The 22,768-nt window shown below is 35.6% G+C and overlaps 1 protein-coding gene across 1 annotated transcript in view; it reads right to left on the bottom strand.

Moving 5' to 3' along the window:
- Positions 1–636: 636 nt before the first annotated feature.
- The window catches only part of LOC115209515, a 56,041-nt gene continuing 33,909 nt past the window's right edge, over positions 637–22,768 (bottom strand). The window contains exons 2-4 of the mRNA XM_029777943.2: positions 4,632–4,682; positions 2,313–2,418; positions 637–1,395 (exon numbers count right to left, since the gene is read on the bottom strand). Coding sequence (XP_029633803.2) covers positions 689–1,395; positions 2,313–2,418; positions 4,632–4,682 — 864 coding nt within the window. The 3' untranslated portion in view covers positions 637–688. The remainder of the gene's footprint in view (positions 1,396–2,312; positions 2,419–4,631; positions 4,683–22,768) is intronic.

Below are 22,768 nucleotides of genomic sequence, written 5' to 3'. Positions count from 1 at the left end.
TAACTTGCATGCACTCACGTGTGAGCGTGTCAGGATATATTTGCATGATCAAAATTGTTTCAGGGGATGGGGAAGTGAATATATTCTACACGCATATAAACATGTATATGGTGTGCGTGAGATGTACAAGAAAAGGGTGAGAGAGAAAAAAAACAGTCAGTTTATACATTATTATCGCAAAACATTAATGTTTGACACCACCAATGTCAAAAACATATACTTTCATTGTAGTTTTATACATTTGCACGCTCACATGTATCTATGGTGAGAAACTGGCAATCCTAACTAGAAAATGTCTAACACATTTGCATATATATTGCACAAACACATTCACACATATATATATATGCATATATATGTATACATGTACATACATACACACACACATATATATATGTGTATATATATATATATATATATATATATATATATATATATATATATATATGTATATATATATATATATATATGTGTGTGTGTATATATATATATATATATATATATATATATATACATGCGCATAGATGTATATGAGTATGTTTTGTATGTATAAATACAAACAAAAAGTATTCTATTACATACATACACGTATCGAATTACATTGCTTAATAGCTTTCGAATATAAAATGTCTATACCAGTTTTTTTTCTGTGTTTTTATGTTCACTCTTCCTTCTACCAAAGAGCATTTTACGTATTACTTCGGTTCAATTTATGGTGATTGACTTTTAAGTGGAATGGTCGCTTCAGAATCGAGAAGAGTTTGTGACCGTTAGCACGGTTAGGTAAGTACCTATACCGTCCTTTGTGGGAAGAATTCCTCCCCCTCGGAGAATGGGCGTATGTGGGTGCTGACAAAGGCTTCGTCTCTTTCCGAAGAAAACTGACACGATTTTTTCGCTGCTTTTTGTAACTTCGATGTTTCCAATTCTTTTTAGTACAAAGACGCCTATTTTGTCGTTTCCATTTCAAGCAGCGTCGTTTTTTATACCAGCTCAACGGTTGTAAGGTGTCAAGTGGGTTTGTAGTAACAGTTAGTACAAGATTATTTGCTAATTTCGCCATCATCGGTGACGTATCATTTCCCGTCTCCTCGACTCCATCCCATTCCGATTCGATATCATTATATTTCTTCAAATAAACATCAGCATCATTGTAGCTATTAAAAGCGTTAACAGGATTAGCTCTTATTTCTTGTGGTACCATTTGGAGAGCACTGTTATGACTAATGCAGAAATCTTCGCATGATTCTTTAGAGGTGAAGCGGTTCCGATTTCCAGAGCATCCACTATAATGGAACCAGCTGCATTGTTGCGAGTGTCTGTTGAAATACCAGCGAACAAATCGTGCTCCACATTTTCCATGGTCAGGAGGAAGTTTGCAAATCTCGGAGTTAACTGGAAGAGAAAATTAAAAAGATATGAGAAATTCATGTGTACACATAAACACACATAGACACACACTGATGCACAGACACGCATGCAAATACACCCACATATATATGCACGTATCTCTCTATCCTTCTCCTTCTCTCTCTCTCTCTCTCACACACACACACACACATATGTGGTCTGATCAATAAGTATCTGGACTGTTGTCATAGTAACGAAGCTAAAGCACTCAGAGTAAAACCGCTTGGCAAAATTTGACATGGAGCTCTGCTGTACATGTGCGCTAAGCTTTAACGTCCAAGCTCACTTCCGCTGTTTACAGCATTGCTTGGAAGGAAGGTGTGTAGCGTGTGATCGTCGCATTGACCACGACAGAGAAAGTTATCATGGCGATACCAGCTCAGAAGCCTGCGCAAAGTTGCAAAGTTGCAAAGTGTATGGAGAGGAGTGTATGAGCAGCACACATGTGTATGAGTGGATCAGACGTTTCCAAGATGGCCGTAAAATGTCGATATTAACGAACGTTCTGAGCGACCCGCAGCCAGCAGATCTGAGAAAAACATCGCAGATGTGCGAGCAACTGTGAGGGAGAAATCACCATCTGTGAGTTATCAGAGGATGTGCAGATTAGCTGCGGTTCAGTTAAGTCCATTATCACTGAAGATTTGGGTATGAGACGTGTTTCAGCTGACCAAAAAGACACTTGGGTTTCAGTTGCCTTGACTGTGTCGAGAACGATGAAAATTTTATGAAAACTTTGTGTTGGCCTCTAAGCAGGTATCGCCAAGCTTTTGTCATGATTTGAAGCAGATTCTCTGCTCAACTTTCTCTGTTGTAGGTGGTGGTGTTCGTATGTTTCAGTAGTGGTACAAGCTGAATTGGCAATAAAACTTTTGTCGATTATATTCATTCGATAAGTTTACCTGGTTTCTGTACTTTAAAGATGCAAACAGGTATGGACATTTTTCGTGGAACTTGTATGTGCTGAATCACGCATATCTTGTTATATGGACACATTTTGCCGTAGGACTGTGTTTTTAAAGAGAAAAATAAAGGAAATAATATGGTTATATAAATGTTGAAATCAGTTATTTAGTCATATAATCGAAAAATGTGAGTTGGCGTAAATATGAGTCATTTTATATGAAGAACGTAAGAGCATGTGACTATTATTATTAGTGTTGCTCAGCCCCATATCAACGGTGTTAGAGAAAATAATCTGTAAGGAAAACTTTTCCAACCGTGGTTATATTTTTAGGGATATATGAAACTTACTTATCCATTGTGACCTTCCTTACTGAAAACAATGATTTCATTTAAGCGAGGCCTCCTTGATATTTAATCTTACCTAACGACCGCAGTAAAACTCCATATTTGGTTCATTTAGCATTGTATCGTACAAGCAGTGTACAGTGAAGGTATTCTCCATTGCTAGCTGAATTAAGCTGAGTCTATGATGTAACTAATCACATCTTCCGGCCTAATGCAACACCTTTAAGATACATTAAATATTGATTTGCTCCTGGCACACTATTTTAACATAAAATATTTTAGAGATGGTTGAAGATATTTCAAATTCTGCGTTATATTAGCATGTGTCCAAGATACGTAATATTTGAGTACAGGTTTATAGAGTTTTAACGTTTTATTCCTATATCATGAGATTTTTATCTACTGAAATTGAGTTCATTTTCCGTCTAATAAGATATGTATCAATTATTATACTGTGGCTGAAACTGACCTCCGTTCGTGAAGTGCCTTTGGTCTCTTACAAGTAACCTTCTAATGAATTATGAACTGTTGTTTGGTGTTGTATTCCATCAGATCGAACAGACTTATTATAAAAGGCGTGTTCTAATCATGACTAATCCATAATTTTCTATATCGGCTATTACATTGCCAAGTATGATTTAATGGAGATTTGATTAATTTTTGAGCCGACTATTTAAAATCTACCTGTGAACTCGGTGCTGATGCATAAAGCAGCAAAGGAGATAACTGAAGTGTTATTGACTAATGCTTTGTACACGAATACAACGAAACGCACTGAGCCTATTTAAATTCAGAATTTATGCAGCCAAACCCGATTCGCATCAGGATTATTTTCTTTTAAGAATTGATCAAAAATACACGATTAAGGGATCTCTGCTTGCTCACTCCATAGATTAGAAATGCATTTCACTCAAATAACACATAAGTATCTTTAAAGGAGAAAGAATAATGAAATTATGTAGATTATAGGAAGCCTAAAAGATTGAATGTACACTAGTGGAACGCGTCTACATGCACTGTTTCAATAAAATCGCATGGTCACAACTAGAGTACCTGATCATTGTGTTACTCAGTCAGGAGCTAAACAAAAGCAACATTTAAAAAAATACATTCCGTAATTGTTGCAAAGTTTTGTGGCACTAAGAAATCACAGATTATTTTACTGTGTGAGAAATATGCATAAGTGTTATGACAGCATCGAGGCATTGAAGGAATGTTGATCCATTTCAAAATGTCATTGATCCCCTAAAGGAAATTGATTTGATCCTTAAATCAAACTGAGCAAAATATTTTACTTCCGCAAAGTTTGCTCTATTCTAGGATGCTATAACCATTGGCTAACATAAAATATACTGGAAAAGCGTGTTATCTGAATAACTCATCTTTGCTTCACACAAGCTGGGACATGAACTCATTTAAGACCGGAAAGTTAATACGAAGAACATCTTCATTGTGAAGAGTGGAATATGATATAACGTTGTTGTATAGCATTTACAAATTACTTATTTCACATTTCAGAGTGAAAGAGTATGACCTTGACTGAAGATCGCAGATTTTTGTGGAGCCTATCATTTGTGTACTTCTGTATCTGCGTGGAGGTTGAATACACCTCTGCATAACTCAGAAAAATGGCACAGGCATGGCGGCCGAAAGTAGATCGTTAACAGTCATATTTTGCTAGATTCGATTGCAATGCATTGCACTATGAAGTCGGGATGACTCAAGCAGCTTTAGTGAAATATACATGGAAACTGCTTAGAACTCAAGCAGATGTATTATTCTTGTAATTCAAAAGTTCAGACGTGATTATGTATCACATTCAGGATAGAAATGTTTGTATAATACTCATCTAATTACACTCTAATGTTAGGAGTTGGCAGAATCATTGGCTGAATAACTGAATCACTCGTTCGTCGAAATCGACAGAAGCTCCACCTACACAAAGTTATTATGTTTTTGATGAAACTTACCTCACATTTCTTCTTCGCAGCTTCTCCTCGACTATATCTTTGTCCAGACACCTAAAGCAGAAACAAAAATGGAACATGTATATAAGAACTAAGAACATGTCTACAAACTGTTAACCCGTAATATTTTCTCCTCTTTGACTTCCAAAAAAATTATTTTTGATATCTGATAAGATGGATACATCGAAACCGATTATATTTTAAATCACTAGGAGCTGGTTTCTAACAAAGATATACATCTTCGTCGATGGAATGTAGATAACAAAAGCAATGTCACATTTTAAACTTGGGTAAAGTCTTGCATATTTTTACTTAAAGATTATATCTATGACCTGCGAATTAGTTGGTGGATTTCTTTTTCTGGAAGCCATAGCTTATCTAGATTGTCACGTAAGCCTTTGCTCACAAAACAGAGTGCACCAGTTATTATTGGTATAAATGTGAATTTATAATATGAATATACAGGTAGGAGATTTTGAAGCAATTGTCCATAGTTATCCTCTTTCTCTTTGATTCTCAAGGAGATATTCACATCACCAAAGCCAGACCTCTATAACGTTACTTGCTTTTTTCTAGTGTGCCCCAAATAGCAATATCCGGCGTGTTATGTTTACGCTTGACGTTTACACTTGACAGTGTTCCAGCTGTATTCCTTGTGTTCATGTTTTTGTTAGTATTCCATAGCAGGGATATTTTCTACGTTTATTCCAGGACAGTCCTTTTTTTGAATGGTATTGTATATTGCTTTTGTGACAATATCGTTTCTCGTAGGGAGGTAGTACCTTGGTGATATATTTGGGGCAGCTGCTAATGACATGTGTCAGATCGGCCACATAAAAATGGCATAACCTACATTTTCGGTTGTTCCTTGGGTTTCACTGAAGGTGTTATATTTACTTTTAGATCGGTAATAGGGGAATAAATAAGGGTTATCTGCCTTCATTCGCTTTGTATCGGTGCGTAAGTTATGTTTGTTATCAATAATTCTATTACGACTAGAAATCCTATCTACATTGTTGAATTTACAATTAGACTGAGCAGAATCAATGTAGAAAATTTTTTCTGTATAACCTGCTTTGATTAAGGCAGAGTTATAGAATTCAGCGTTATTATTGAAAATATCAACATTAGCAGATAATTTAGATAATCTAAATGAAATATTCTTAACTAAATTCTTAGTAATTGCTCCAGGATGATTACTAAATTTGCTAATGTACTTAAGATTGGTCAACGGTTTATGATACCATATGACAAAGGCAAGAAATTCTGTCTTCTCTGCAATTCTGAGCTATTTTTCATTATTTTTTCTAAAAATACTCTAGTAAACACGGTTATAGAACGAGCATACAGATGTAAGCATTGGCAGAAGCATACTTTTAGTGAATATAAGTAGTCTCTATCATTATATATAGTTTAGACTTTAATTTCCTTTATATTTAACATTCACTATTAATATCCCTACTCTTTCTGTTAGCTACTTATGACGTTATATCATATAACGTTTTTTTAAACAATATTAATAGCATTCTGTCTATCGCTATACGAATCCATCATTTTTTGCTAAAATGTCGTATTGACAAGTTTCGTTTTTTCACTTTCCCGAAGAGAAGATTGCATTGTTTATACCTTTTATTCTTTTGAATAAGTATCAGTGGAATTTTTGAAACATATGTAGAAAGTGAAAATACTTGTTTAAACCTTCGTTAACTCCATTTTTTATTCATATTATTCAAATATTCAACGTAAACACGAAGTTTCAACCTTTATATACAAGGAGTTACAACAGCTTTACTTGTGAGATTTTTGCTGCCCTGGTAACTATTCATTTAATTTATCCGTGTTAATTGTTAACAAGGTAAAATACACTTATATATATATATATATATATATATATATATATATATTATATATATATATATTATATATATATATATGGAGAACATACCAGTAAGCCTCTTGAATTTTGATAATATATGTCTGTTATAATGTGTGAATAGATAAAATGTTAACCCTTTGCAAATGAGGAATAGATTTTCAGAAAATTACTTTAAATTTGTTAATCATATCAAGAACGAAATGAGGCAATAGCAATATTAAGGAATTCTTAATTGGTCTATTTATCAGGAGAAACCAAATTATACCTTGTTCAGTGGTGAATATTTCAAACCAACTATGAAATTATCTACGTAGTAGATGGTACTTTTAGAAATTATACAGTAATTTCTGTCATATTAGACTGTACTGTCTTAGTAGTGATGGAAATAACATAATAGGAAATGAGATTCACTTACTCATAGATCTACTTGGCTGAGAAATAACTTGGACAAAATAGAATCATCAGTATGTTCAAGCGAAAAGATTGTTATGAATCTTGCTGAAACTAGTTAACTTAAGCAGTCAGTACAATAAAGAACTATTGGGATTAACGAATATAGAATAGGAGATTGTCGACGTCGATGAAATAACACTAAACACCAAAGAATTCTTTTTACACAATGAATCATATATAGTTTAATTCATTATCAGTACACTCATGTTGATGTATGTTGGATCTTCGGATTTCACATGAAACTTCCCAAATACAATCGTTTTATTTTTCTGCGGGTTTTCTTATAACTGCTAATATGTTTATGCGAGAATATGAAGACGTCCTTAGAATTCAGAGTTTTCAAGTAGACCGACCAAGTAAACCACCTCTGGCCAAATTTTATTGAAACAATTCTTTGTTTTTAAATTTTCGAACATCTTTTTTTGGTGGGGCTGTATAGTTACTGTGCTTAATTGTTTTGTTTTTTTTATTAATGCCCTTCCATTAATGTCAGCTTAATTTTGATTTAGATACAAAATGAAGCACAATTTTTTTGTCAAACACAATGTCCGATAGACAAAAATAATTGTTAGGTACTTTTCCTGTTTCTGAAACTAAATTATCAGAAGGGTACATGTACTGGAAAATAACAGTTGTATTCTTAGCTTGCAAAAACCAACAATGAGAACAGAAATGAACGTTCTTCGTACAATGGCAAGACTATTCGATAGATCAAGAAAATAGGTTAGGTCAGAGTGATAGCTTGTTTTCTATTGCGAAATATTGGTTGTTTTCAAACAGGTACAGGGGAGTGCAAACAAGTTGCATTAACCTTCATGACTATAATAATGAAGTTAAGTGAAACGAGTCCAACATAAAACTGAAATTGGTTCACCGACATGACATTTTTAAGAGCTTACAACTTACCTCATTAATGATCCAGCTAGAAAGAACCATATAATTTATTTTTCGGTTAGTTATAGTCATGCATGGCTGTGGTAAAAACAATAATTTTGCTTCACAATTACATAATTCCCGTGTTTATCCTACTACGCGACAATTTGAGCAAGTTCCTGCTACCATATAAAGCTTCTACCATAAGTTTCTGAGGGAGATTTCGTAGACAGAAACTCTGAAGAAGTATGTATGTTATGTGTGTGAGAGTATGTATATATATGTATGTTTGTGAATGCATATACATGTGTATGTATATACATGTGTATGTGTGCGAGTGTATACCGGAAAAAGATATAAACAACAGCAATAAATCGGTGATTCAAGCAAAATAAATTATGACACATCTTCAATTCAAATTTCCTTTACTCTGTTTCTACTAAACATAAGCTAAATATTTCTTAATTTTTGAAGAGAAGCGTTCATATGCTTCTCCCATTAGTCTTTTTTTTTTACCTTTTTGGGGGTGGGGGGAAATAAAATAGTTTCGAAACCGGAACTTAACTCACGCTCTTTAAGCCTTCCAGTGTTATACAGAAATGTATTGCAATCGGATAAGAAAAAAATTGCACAAAATGAATGCAGCTAAGGGGTTAATCATCGAAGCAATCGAAACTATAAATGAGGAGGGAGGCGTTTAGAATTTAAGGCGACTGTATTCTATGGTGCCAACTCTACCAGACTTCAAAACACAAATCTCTTTGATTCTGTCAATAACTTCAATTTTATTTCGCTGGCTTAATATTAGCGTCAAATTAGTTACAAAAAATGTATATATAACGTCGCATTCAAACCATAAAAAGTGGAATGAGCTCATAACACATTTACTTTTCTGTGATGAAAAATATTTCAATCTAAAAGTTTATGATTTCTTCAAAAGAAAGTGGAAATTTAGTTAGTAAATTGATATTCAAATGAAAGACGCAAAATTGTTACTGAAAAAAAAAATGCTAAAGATAAGCTCTTATGAATGTTATGTGATGTAAAATAGTGTGGGTCGTTTGTGTTCATTTGTGCATAAATGTATGGCTTTAGTGAATATGTGACTTGTTTGCTTGGTTACTTGTTTCATTTTTTACGTATATATGCAAAGGTACATATATTAAGAACTTGCTCAAATAAATAACAAGACGGTAAGAGCACTATGTATACAATGATGATAATATACATATATACATTCGACATTAAATAAAATACTCATACCTCACTGCGTATATTCATACAAATCACGTACAAACGGTAACTTTTAGACAGACACACAGACGGGTAAACATATATAGACAGACAGGTAGTCAGGCAAACAGACATACACACAGACAGGTAGAGAGACAGACAGACAGACAGATAGATAGGTAGATAGATAGATAGATAGATAGATAGATAGATAGATAGATAGATAGATAGATAGATAGATAGATAGATAGATAGATATATAGATAGATGGATAGATGGATAGATAGATAGATAGATAGATAGATAGATAGATAGATAGATAGATAGATAGATAGATAGATAGATAGATAGATAGATAGATAGATAGATAGATAGATGTAAATGCTTAAACTTTAGCATTGACTTTAGTTTCTACGGTTTTAAACTATAGAACAATGTCCGAAATAGTACAGCGTTTCAGTTTAATAAAGGTGTACATGTTCTGTTCTAAGTGACAAAATAAATAAATTCAAGTGCAATGAGAATATATGCAGACACATATGTATAAATGCGCATCCAAAATAATAGGACACAAAAGAACCGATTCAAAATTCAATTCATCAACATGTAAGCAGTAACGTAGTGTTTCTCCATAATAATAGCACCCACACAAATACACACACACATATATATCGATACACATATTTGTACGCGTGTTAGTACGAATGTGTTTGTACACAAACAACACTTCTTCTCGCTACTTATAATTCTTAGCCAATGCACCATCATCACGGTTAACTTTCGTTGGTACATTAGAGACTTTCAGAGGCTCTAGACTTGTTGCTTTTCAAAATAAATAGTAGGGCTTCTATGAGAACGTGGTGAACTCTCATGGTAGCAACAAACAGCCAGACCCCATTAGAACACTGAGAATTTAGAAGAGTCATAGATTTATTTATATTTTGATACACACACACATATTTATGTATATACATATTGTGAAGGTGCATGGTTTAGTGGTTAGGGTGTTGCACTTTCGATTACGAGATCGTGGGTTCGAGTCCCAGATCGAGCTTTGCGTTGCACTCTTTTGCAAAGCACTTCATTTCACGTTGCACTGCGACCAAATCTGACATGTGGCACCCATTGGACCTATGCAGGTAATGTCGATCTGATAGAGGAAATGAGCTTATGTCTGTACAAACATTTGATCACTATAAACAAATTGTGTGTGTGCTTGTTCGGTAAGAAATTGTCGAACCCTCATACGTCGTCTAAAGACGGGAGAGTCCATTATATATATATATAGGAAAAATTATTTCTAGTAAATTTAATATTTATATATCTAATTTAAATGCTTATTGGGTAAAACTATGAATCAAACAACTATGATATTGATGAGCAGAAACAGCTGATGATACGGCAAGATCCACTATAATTTTGATATATAGACATTTTTGCATTCTTTATTAATTTTCATAAAAATTTAACACGGCAGCATTAGTCTATGCAAATATCTAGAAAGATGCACATAAGAGAAGAAATAATCCGTGAAAATAAGTGCTGAACTACAAAAGTTTGGAAACCATTCCAACAAACATTCAATTTACAGAATTCGGCGATGCAAAAGTTGCAATCTGATAATTGGCTGACATAGAGTATGTAGTTAATTTAACAAGAAAACGAATTTTAGTGAAGCAAAGAATCTTTATTATCGATTAAGTGATAAACTACATGTATAGCTATCACATAAGTACATACGTGCGTATATGTTGGCGCATCTGTATTTGTGTAAATATATTTTGAGCATTCGGGAATAATTTGCACATTTATGTTTATCAGCAAAAATTACATTGTGTACCGTATATTAATATATTCTTATTTTTATATCTGCAATCGAGTGCAGTGACATCAATAAAAGAAAGTTAAGATAAATTCGAGTATATAACTTAAATAAATATAAAATATTTTTAACAGTTTGATTCGGCAAAATAACTAGAAACAGAAAACTTTGTTAATCGATGAAACATGGTCAAAAGAAAAAATAAAGCTAGAAATAGATTCTTGGCGGAACTATTAGGCAATGAGGCGTGGAAGTCTCCATAAGTCAATACAATAGTTAATAAATATAGCTTTATGGTTTATTGCTCACAACAAATATTGAAGACGTATCTCACTTCACATGCATAAACTTGCTTCTGTATGCATAAATGCATATGCAAACTTATTTACTGGAACACAGACAGGAGAAAAGAATTATCAGCAATCACGACTACTGTGGCACACCTGAGAATGTCTAATTCAAATTCTATTTCAAAATCATATAATGATGCACATACTTATACTTTAAATGTTATTATTTTACTTGGCATTTGTTTTTGCTATACAAATATTTTTCTATACATTTGAAAAATTACATGTATGCATATATTTCATGCACTTTTTTCTTTAATAGCTACATTAACACACAAAAATTATCATTCAATTAGTGGTTATATTTGAACACATCATGATACTTTTATTTGCCGTCATGCTCATATACTTACTCATACGGTATGTCAGTAAAAACAAATACCAGTTTGTTCCATTCCTAATCAGATAATGTAAATTAATAATTCGGAGAAAATAACATCGTGTTCAACGATGTTATTTTCCCCTACACATTTCTTTCTCTCTCCATTATATTTTTTTCATTGTCTCTCCATTTTTTCCCTCTTAATCCTTACTCTCGAAACGTAAAAGAGTTTTCCATTCTTCCGGAGGTTAAACTAATACACCTGCTTGTTGTTCCTACACCTGTCTTCGTCTTTTGTTTTCAGTAAATTTGAACTATACTTATTCATATGTGTGTGTGTGTGTTAAATAAAATGAGACAACAAAGCCAAGGCCGTGTGGAATTTTCAGGATATTTAGAGGAAGTTAGTCTTACAGCTGTTTCTGGGATATTACGGATATTCCTTCATAAGAGACGATGTGCGATGGTTAAATAGAGGGAAATATTGGAGTTCAATATGAGGAGTTATTTTGGAAAAGGAAGCAAATAAGGAGTATATAGTAAAATAGGAGAATGAATGTAGAAATAAAAATAGAATTGTATAAAAATGTTATAGTTTCAGTTCTATTATCCATGGGAAGCGGTGTCTAGAAGTGGTAGAAATGCTTCCTTGCCTTTCATCCTTTCGGGGTCGATAAATAAAGTACCAGTTACGCACTGGGGTCGATGTAATCGACTTAATCCCTTTGTATGTCCTTGTTTGTCCCCTCTGTGTTTAGTCCCTTGTGGGTAGTAAAGAAATAGGTATGTAAAGTATGGAGACGTAGATTATATGTGCTGTTCATTCAAAGGGGCCTTGTGGTGTGAATGAAAATTTAAGAATATATTGGTAGTATTAAGTGGATAGGGAGAACAGATGTTAAAATGAAGAGAGGTCACAGGAAAAAGGTGAGAAAAGAAGAAGGAAAGAAAGAGGAAGAGAAAATTAAAACAAGAGAAAGTGAAAAAGTATAAGAAAGTGAAAAACGGTGAAAAAAGGAGTGTTAGTTGGTGGTCAAGATATTATGAGGGGCATAGGAGAGGAGTAGGGGATGGATAGGAAGAGATAACAATGAAAGTAATGAATATCTGTGAAGTGTGTGAGGTGGATTGATATGCTAGAATGGCATTAAGGGATGGGTACACAAACAGGTATAGGTGGTGGGGTTTCAAAAGTGAGTAGCAAACCACAAATTGGAAGGAAAGAATTGTAAGAACGGTCAAGTTTCTATAAATAGACTTATATGTTTATTCTACTGGCTAATGTGGTACTGTGGGTAGAGGAATCAGAGAGAAAGAAAGAAGTGTATATCGATATATGCACGCATGCATGTAAATATATGTGTGTATGCATCATAATATAGGCCTGCGTACATGTATATTTAAACTCGCACGCCTGCATGCATATATATACACATATACACACATACACATACACGCATATATATATACACACATACGCATGCATACATACACATGCATATACAAACATAAATATACGTACATACAGATATATATGCACAAACTCGCATACCTATAAATATATGCGTATACACATATACATGCACACGTATGTACACATACAGGTATACACACACACACACATACACACACACACACATATATATATACATACATACATACATACATACATACATACATACATACATATGCATATATATACGCATATGTATGCCCATATATGTAGTATTAATCAATTAAAATATAATTGGAGAGTTAAAAAATTAATGGGAAGTCAAATAGGTTTCTTGGGGATTACCTAAGTGGTGTTCGGGATATGTGCTGTGTGGTTATTTAGGTTGCATTTAGATTTCTGGTAAAATTTGAAGTTATGGAAAAAGCGGTGGTTGCATTTACTTAGGGCCTAGTTATATTTATTTAGTAGTATTGAAGGGTTGTATTTTAATATGTGGAATGCCTCTTTTAGGCATAACTTACAGGCTGAGCGTTGACCTTGGTATGGAAGCCCTGAATTTATTATGACCATGGCAAGATGTAGGGAATATTTCTATTTTTGAAATGAGGTATGTGACTGGCGAGTGTTGTGGATTTACTGTGTTTCTCGTATCTGAAAGAATTGAGATGCGCAGCGTATCGTTGTTTAAAATTTATAGTTGATCCCATTAGTGAAGTATTAGACCCATCACTCGTATCATTATAGAAATACGGTCCTTCCATAGCACTTACATAGCGTTACCTGCCACCTTCTGGATACCAATACCTCTCATATATATATATATTCATATATATAATTTTCTGACCATTGTTGTATTTCGTAATCAGAGAACACCTCCGCCCTTTCGACATACATGCGTATGTGTCCATAGCACGTGATTCATTTATATAAGGGGACTTAAAACACTACAGTGTTTAGTCTTTAGTGTGTGCTTCCTCAGTCAAAACTCTGGATTTATGGGTCAATAACAGAAGTGACGCCTGGGGCAACTGTTTTCTGCCATATCCTCGGGCTGACCAAATCCTAGTGAGTGCATTTGGTAAACTGAAAAAATGAGAAAGACCCGTCGCGTGTGTCTGTGTCTTTGTGTTCGTGTTTGTCTCGCACCACCACTTGACAACCGGTGTTGGTTTGTTTACGTCCCCGAAACCTAGTGGTTCGGCCAAAGAGACCGATGGAGTAAATACCTGGCTTTAGACAAGTATTGGCGTTGGTTCTTATAAAACGGTTTTATATACTTATATATGCATACATATATGTGTATGTATTTGTATATATATGTGTATGTATTGTATATATATATATATATATATAATATATATATATATATATACATATATATATATATATATATATATATATATTATATATATATATATATATATATTATATATATATATATATATATATATATATATATATATATATATTATATATATATATATATATGTATATATATATATGCATATATGCATACATATTCACACCTTGAAATTTCTTATTTTCCAATCATGGACGCTTAGACATGCATTGTCTAAGGTGCACATACATGCAAAACCACACTAACATAAAAGAAAATTTTATTCTTTCGCCTTATGAACATTATTAAAATGATATTCTTTTCTGTTTAAAGCCTCATCCAATCTCATTTAACTGTGTTATTTCAGTCTGTCTGGCCACTTTATATTCTTCTGCACCACGGATAAGTAATTTGTGTAAAATGCAATTCTAGTTCTTTACAGATAACTAACTCCAACACACTATCCTGCGTTTAATTGTCAAAGTAAGGAAATTAATTTTTCACATTCTCAATTCATACAAACATTAGGTCGTGGATAAAGATAAGTAGAAAGTGGTGAGATGAAATTTTGAGCTTAGAAGCTAGTGGACCACGGAGGTAAATTACTTTGCTCGTCTACGATCAGAACTATTGAATGTGTCCTTTATAAAGTTTGACCACAAAATACTGACATAGCAGTAAACCCTGACGAACTAGCAAGTTTTCTTTTAGTGACCATTAGATATTTGTATCAAGAAGCCTTTTAGTGACATCGTGCTGATAAAATGAAGTAAACTAGATTCGTAATGGAAAAAATGATAGTAGAAAGTAAGCTGTATGCGAGGTTTACTGTCTCGGGTCTGTAAATGGATCGGTAATTCATGGAAGGAAAGAAAAACTGACATTATTGAATAATTCAAGAAACATGGAAGTTCTAGTATTTCAACTGATATGGAAATCGAATAACTGTGGGATGATAGTGATGATGCTTATTGTAATGTATACACCGTATCGTTAGAAGCAGTGAAGAATAAGTTGATCTGTACGATTATCTCGTTTACCCTGAGATTAAAATGATTATTCAGTGCTGAGTGCTGAAGATAATGAACGGTGTGATTTTGCATAATGTTAATGAAGTCACTATTTTTTGTGATGTAATTGTAAATTACACCTATATTAAATTTCTTTGGTTTTGTATGAAAAGTTAAATTCATCTTTATTTATTTATCAATTTTGTCTTATATTTTTAACTGCCTAAAACAGCATCGAATTACGAATTAAATTCATTTTTATTTGTTTATCAATTTTGTCTTATATTTTAACTGCCTAAAACAGCATCGAATTACCTAATCAGGATTAGAAATAAAGTATTGATATATATAGAACTTTAATGAATCCAACCTTCACGAAGATAGTTGTTAATGTATAATGGATACAACTGAACCAAGAAGTGTAAATATCAATACAACTAGGGAGCCTTATTTAGTTCTTTGTGTCTATCGTTGTTACACAACGACAGACACAAGGAACTAAACAAGGCCAAATTGGATGGAACAACAAAAAACAGAAAACAGCAAGGTATATTATAACAGGTTTACCAAAAATATTCCTTTTCTATTCTAGGCGCAAGGCCCGAAATTTTGGGGGAGGGGGCCAGTCGATTAGATCGACCCCAGTACGCAATTGGTACTTAATTTATCGACCCCCGGAAGGATGAAATGCAAAGTCGACCTCGGCGGAATTTGAACTCAGAACGTAAAGACTGACGCTAAAAATATTCCTTAATATCTCTGTTCAAACCTATGCTAGCACTTTTTGTCTAAAATCATAAGAAAGAGCAAAACATTGTTATAAATTACCTCCTTATATTTGAAACGAAAATCGTTTTCTTCCACGATGCCATATGGAGTTCTCTCTACTTTCTATGCACATTTTGCAGCATTAAATCCGCTATCGTGTCTCTTCACAGTTTGCGCAAAATTGAAAGAGGCTGCACGGCGAATAAACTCTTGTCGGCCTAAGTATAATTTTGTCGGCCTAAGTATACTATTGCACTTCATACCGATACTTAACAATGGTATTTATATGTTTGTACGTGTGTGTATGAATACACACACCTACAGAAACACGCACGCACACACACAGGCACACACACATACGCACTCACACACTCGCACAAGCTTTATATTCAACAACCTCTACGATAATTAGCTAAAAGTTCTATAGTTATATATATGGCCGTACGCATGTAATTGTATGTAGCATGCTTTATGATAACTATTGTGAACAGCTGCATTTGTGTATATGGATGTATGAGTGGACACACACACCAGAATGTAAATATGTATTACTATGCAGTGGATAAGGATATCTATGCATGCGTACGCGTAGGAACATGTGCACGTATTTATAGCTATATTTGCACGTGTACGTATATTCGTCAGTAGGTAAAAATTTGATTATATACATTTGAGAAAAAATCCCAAAAGTAAGGTCTCCAAAAATATTTAGAAATCACAGAAACGTTTATTGTCAATGATGTTTACATCATTTTAAAGTGTGAACATTTATCTAATTTTCTACATAATCGCCATTTTGGTCGATGCATTGTTTTAGGCGCTGGGGCAGTTTTGTATGCCCATGCCATACCAGTTCACCGCCGTGTCGTTGAGAAAACATTGGACCTCATCTTTCACGTCGTTATCGGTGTTGAAGAGCGTACCGGCCAAATGTTCTTTCAACTTAGGAAACAGGTGGTAGTCACTGTAGGTTGCCGTTTATGGTCTTCGTGGAACCCATCTTGCGCACAGCTTCCGCTATTTCAACTCTTCACTCAAAGCCCTATGAATGGTACTTCAGGAAACCTCAGGAAACAAAATCCCGAGATCATCCAGAATGATTCGGCGATTTTCACGCTGGATTTGCTCATCCTTCGAGACTGTCTCGTCGGAAATTGATGGTCGCCCGCTTCTTTCTTCGTCATGACTTTCAGTACGACTAGATGCAAACTCCCTACACCACTTGCGAGCGTTTTTTGACATCCATGCACAACATGCCATACACTTCCGTTAATTGGCGATGAATTTCTATTGGTTTAATGCCTTTTGCGTTCAAAAACCGAATAACTGCACGAACTTCACACTTAGCCGTAGCGGCAATCGGGAGCTCCATCAGATACGACAGCCAAGCCGAGACTGGCGTGGCAGCGAGGCACGCGCAAAGGCAGGCACAGTTCATGCACAACAAACACAGCTTCGTTGCCAATAACCGCAAGCACAGTTTCTCTGCGTCCCCAGCACTTTGGAGACCTTACTTTTGGGATTCCCCTCGTATGTCAATATGTATGTATATATGTCAATGTACATGTGTCAGTGCGTGTGTGTGTACGTATCTAAATATGTATAGAGATATATACGTATGGGTAAGTATATATATGTATGTGTTTGTGTATATATTAGTGATATACATACAACGTTCTGATGATATAAAATGTCTTTTACTATGCTCTTGCAAATAGATCGCAATAACTTTATATTATTTTCTATTCTAAGCACAAGGCCCGAAATTTTTAGGGAGAGGGCCAACCGATTAGATCGACCCCAGTACATAACTGGTACTTAATTTATCGACCACGAAAAGATGAAGAGCAAAGTCGACCACGGCGGAATTTGAACACAGAACGTAATACCGCTAAGCATTTAGCCCGACATGCTAATATTTCTGCCAGCTCGCTGCCTTACAATAAACCTATATAGAATCGTGTTTCGCCCAGAAACACAATTTTGGTCCTTGGGTAGCAACTGTTATTTCCTGTTTGCTTACTCCTAGGAAGTATGAAAAATGGCTGATATTTCGTTTGCATTTCGTTCAAAGTTTGCATTAGTTACATTCATTCAAACCCCATAGAATTTCTCTCAACATATGGTTATGATGCTTTCCCACTACACCTGCTCATGATCACAGATGCACATATTGTCAGCCCCCAAGGGACATGTTCAAATGGCGAAGGTCAGTCAACTGACAAGAAAATATGTTGTATCGAGCAGAATATTTGCTATAACAATATTTCTGCTGCAACAGCGCAGATTCTCTCTGAAATGTAACGGAAAATAGGTCAGTTTGAAAACATTGATGTCCAGGCCACAAAAGATAAATGTGAAGGGAATAGAAGTCGTTTCCTTTGATTTCTAGATAGATGCAAATAGGAAAAAAACACTCATTGACCAAAAGCAAAAAAAAAATTAAATTTTGTTTTGTGTAACTATCTATATATCACGCATAAATATAATTTTGTTCGGTCGTTCATTTTATAGTAGAAAGAATCTTCGACGAAAAACCTTCGTCTAAGAGTCGTATACGGAATTGTCAAAAGATCCTCCTCCCTCCGCGTACTCATGAAAACTTGGTAAATTACTCAGTTTTGATATCTTTCGCTGTTTACAAATAAGCTATATATTATGTACATGCAAAGAATGAGCTTATAAGCATTTTCTTTTATATACATCTCTCTCTCTCTCTCTCTCTCTCTCTATCTCTCTCTCTCTCTCTCTGTTTCACACACACACCCACCAATACACCCTCACTCACTCATTCAATCTCTCTCTCACTTTCTCTCCAACCTCCCCGATTTCTCCATTTTCATTGTTTCTTTCCCCATACCTCCTCACTCTCTTAGCTTCATATTTTCCAATTAACACCTATCCCTCTACTATCTCCTTAAATAACCCTCACTCTCTTAGTCCCCTGTTTGTTTTCTAACCTTCAATCCTGCCACTGTCCCTATGCTTCCACACCAGTTTCCTTTCTTTTCCCCTTTCACTGGCTCTCATCTCTCTCAACGCACTTATCGCCACTTCACGCGCACCTCTTCCGAAACGACACCTCACCGCTCTCTTTTTTATCCTCTCATTTACCCACAATATCTGCGCTCTTCTTTTTTTTACCTCTCTCTCCTCCTTCCACTTGCTCTTCTCTCTATCCCAACCCACTATTACGTCTCAATTTACTCTCCCCTCCACCTAACCCCTCTCCCTCCACTTGATCTCCTCTCCCCCATCCACCTAGACTTCCTTCTCAATTTATTTTCCCTCTCCTGCCTTTCCCCCATTTACCCTTTTACTCTCCTGCCTTTCACCCATATACCCTCTTACTCTCCTCTTTCTCCTTCCACTTGCCCTCCTCTCTCAGCCTACTCTCCCTCTCAACCTACTCTTCCTCTCATCTTGATCCCTCCCTCTTCCTCTGACACCCCTCTCTCTTCACTCATATCTTCATTATTGTTCATTCGTTTTCTTTCTCTCTTTCTCTCTCCTTCGCCTCTCGCTCCTCTGCGCTGACGAACTAATCAAACATACAAACACACGCCACGAAGAAAGAGTTAAGTAGCGCAGCTAAACTTTCGAGAATCTGGAAGAGTGCAGAGACAGAACTGTTTCTCCGAGCGTTGACCATATTAGAAAACGGGCCACCCAACAAAACCCGGTTGCAGCGACCCTTAAAAGCAACGGATTTTTAAAATCTGCAGCATAATCAGAGCGAGAAAAATATCAATTTATTCATTTCTCTGCGCTTGTCAGGCCCACACATAAACGAACTAGACACCATTCTCAGAAGTATTAGTACTCCAAGTTAAATGCCAAACAGAGAGTAGTACCAATGTTGAAGCCACAAATGAAAACTCGTCAAAGGAAGGCAACAATACTAATGAAACCAATTCTGTATATCTTACCAAAGACATCTACAAAGATGTAAGAACCGAAAAGAAAACCAAGGCTCCTGAAAGAAGCAGCACCAACGCCGCCTCTTGGCAGTGAAAAATAACAAACCACCCAAAAGGCTAATGAAACTGGATTTAAAGATAAAACTTCTGAAACCAAAAGCAACAAAAAAATCAATATTTCTAACGCATGTGGATATGCATATATATATTGTGTATATATGCAAATGTATTGCTTATACACCTGTATCTCTCAACAGATTTATAAAGCTATGGAAAAATACATCACCCTTATGCATTCGCTTAGATCCATAGGCATCCATTATGCATTTGTCTAGAATCATATTATATAAATATAAGTAGACACACTACAAACAGTTTAGATAATTCTAACAAGTATTTATAGCTACATAGTCTCCTCATTCCAGACATTCAGAAAATACTTAAAAGTTCCTTAATACTTAATTACTACCAGCATCAAATTTATGCTCAGTCTAGTTTACGCTGAGTGACCAACTGTACAATCTACGAACATACTGTGTATCCTAAAATACCAGAAAATCCTTCTGTGAATCCTAAAATACCAGAAAATTCAAATTTATATGCAAGGACTGTCATAATCTGCAAATAACACATCTGTTCACTGCATTTTGTTCACACCTCACTGAATCCTAAACAATTACAAAATTCCATTATCAAAGCAAAAACAAAAATATCTTCACATTATTTTCCATTCAATTCCTATCCTAAAGCCACAAAATTTCCTCCTATCCTCCTATAAGCGTCCCATCCTACACAACTACTTCACGCGGTTACCTACCAGAAAAATAACAACCTTCAAAAAACTATGTAAAGAACTACAGTAAATCAAAGTCTGATGAAGACAAGGAAGGCGAAACTTCGAAGGAGCTGCCAACCATTTCCTTGTAAAAGGTAATAAATATGTACTCCACTTAAAATATCGACAATTCCTTTAATCAAATGTTCAATCTTGTAACTTTGCATCAGACCAAATTTATATATGAGTGTGTGTGTGTGTGTGTGTATGTGTGTGTGTGTGTGTGTGTGTGTGTGTTAATGTGTAAATGTGGGTGTGTACTATCGTGTGTGAGTGCATGTGTCTGTGCGCGTGTCTACAAGGGGCGTTCAATAAGTAATGCCCCTGACCCACTTCCCATAGCAGTAGAGCAACGAAACTTGGCACAGTTATTAGTCTTTTTTCACATAGGAACCGCCTATAGTTACGCATTTCTCCCATCGCTTGATGCAGCTCTGGAGACCGTTTTTGTAGAAGACCCCAGTTTGGTCCTCCAACCACGGCGTGACTTCAGAAATCAAGGCTGCATCATATGGGAAACGCTTTTCTTTCAAAAACAACTTCATGGCTGGGAAGAGGTGAAAATCAGAGGGTGCAAGGTCAGGAGAGTAGGGGGGAGGAGTTCATAGTCGCACGCCTGTGCTTCTGATCTGGCGACACGCGAGTTGTGGACCGGAGCGTTGTCCTGCAGGAGGAGGTTGCCTTTGCTGATCTTGCACCGCCTCTTGATTTTGATAGCTTCTCTTAATTTCTTCAAAAGTGAAGCATGATAGGCTCCTGTAATTGTGGTACCCTTTGCCAGGAAATCTGTCATCACTACTCCGTCCTGGTCCCAGAAGACTGTGAGCATGACCTTGCCAGCGGTGGGCTGCACCCTTGCCTTCTTTGGAGGAGGTGAGTCACGGTGCTTCCACTGCATTGACTGGGCTTTGGTCTCTGGATCATAGTGATGGACCCAGGTTTTATCCTGTGTAATCAGTCTTCTGAAAAATTTTGACTCATCTTCTTGGCACATCTCCAAATTGATCCTCGAGCACTCGACGCGTTCTTGCTTCTTGAAAGGTGTGAGCAACCTGGGAATCCATCTGGCAGACACATTTTGCATATGCAAATGGTCATGAATGATAGTTTCCACAGATCCGGTACTAATCTTGACCTCATGGGCTATTTGGCGAATAGTTATGCGTCGATCTTCCAAAATGGCAGCCTCAACTTGACGGACAGATGCCTCATCAATGGCAGAAAGAGGACCATGTTTGAATTCCCGATGCCAGCGTTTTACAAGGTCATATGATGGGGCATCATCACCATAAGTTACTTTCATTTCATCAAAAGTCTCCCGTGGTGTGCGTCCTTTCAAATACAAAAACCGGATCACTGCTCGACACTCAACTGGCTCCATTTCACACTTGACTCTGTTCAAACACCTGTAAATCAGAAACCACAATTATTTCAGAGCTGTAATTTGCTACTTAATCTATAGAGATATAAATAAGTGCACATGCAAAATTTCAGCTAGATCAAACAAATGCAAGTGGGTCAGGAACATTACTTTTTGAACGTCCCTCGTATGAGTATATATTATGGTCTCATAGTGATACTGTTTCATTTTCCTTCATTCGACTGTGCTTCACCGTAAGAGGAGGATAATTTGTCAGGTTTCAATACCCAACGCATGCTGTGTTTTGTAGATACCCCGACAAGTTGATCAAGATTCGAGTCCCAACTCGAAGGAATGTGCATGTATAGGTAGGGATAAAGTGGAATATATTGGGGGAGACAGACAGACTGTAAATAAAAGCATGAGTGAGCGAATGAGTGAGTGAGAGAGAAAGAAAAAAATTGAGAGAGAAAGAGTGCGTAGCTAAATTTGAAATCAACCAAGTTTCAGTAAGCAGATTGTG

This window comes from Octopus sinensis, linkage group LG3 (assembly GCF_006345805.1).
Source record: "Octopus sinensis linkage group LG3, ASM634580v1, whole genome shotgun sequence".
Taxonomy (NCBI): Eukaryota; Metazoa; Mollusca; class Cephalopoda; order Octopoda; family Octopodidae; genus Octopus; species Octopus sinensis.
Note: the sequence above shows the minus strand (reverse complement) of the source record. Positions and strands in the feature narration are given on the sequence as shown.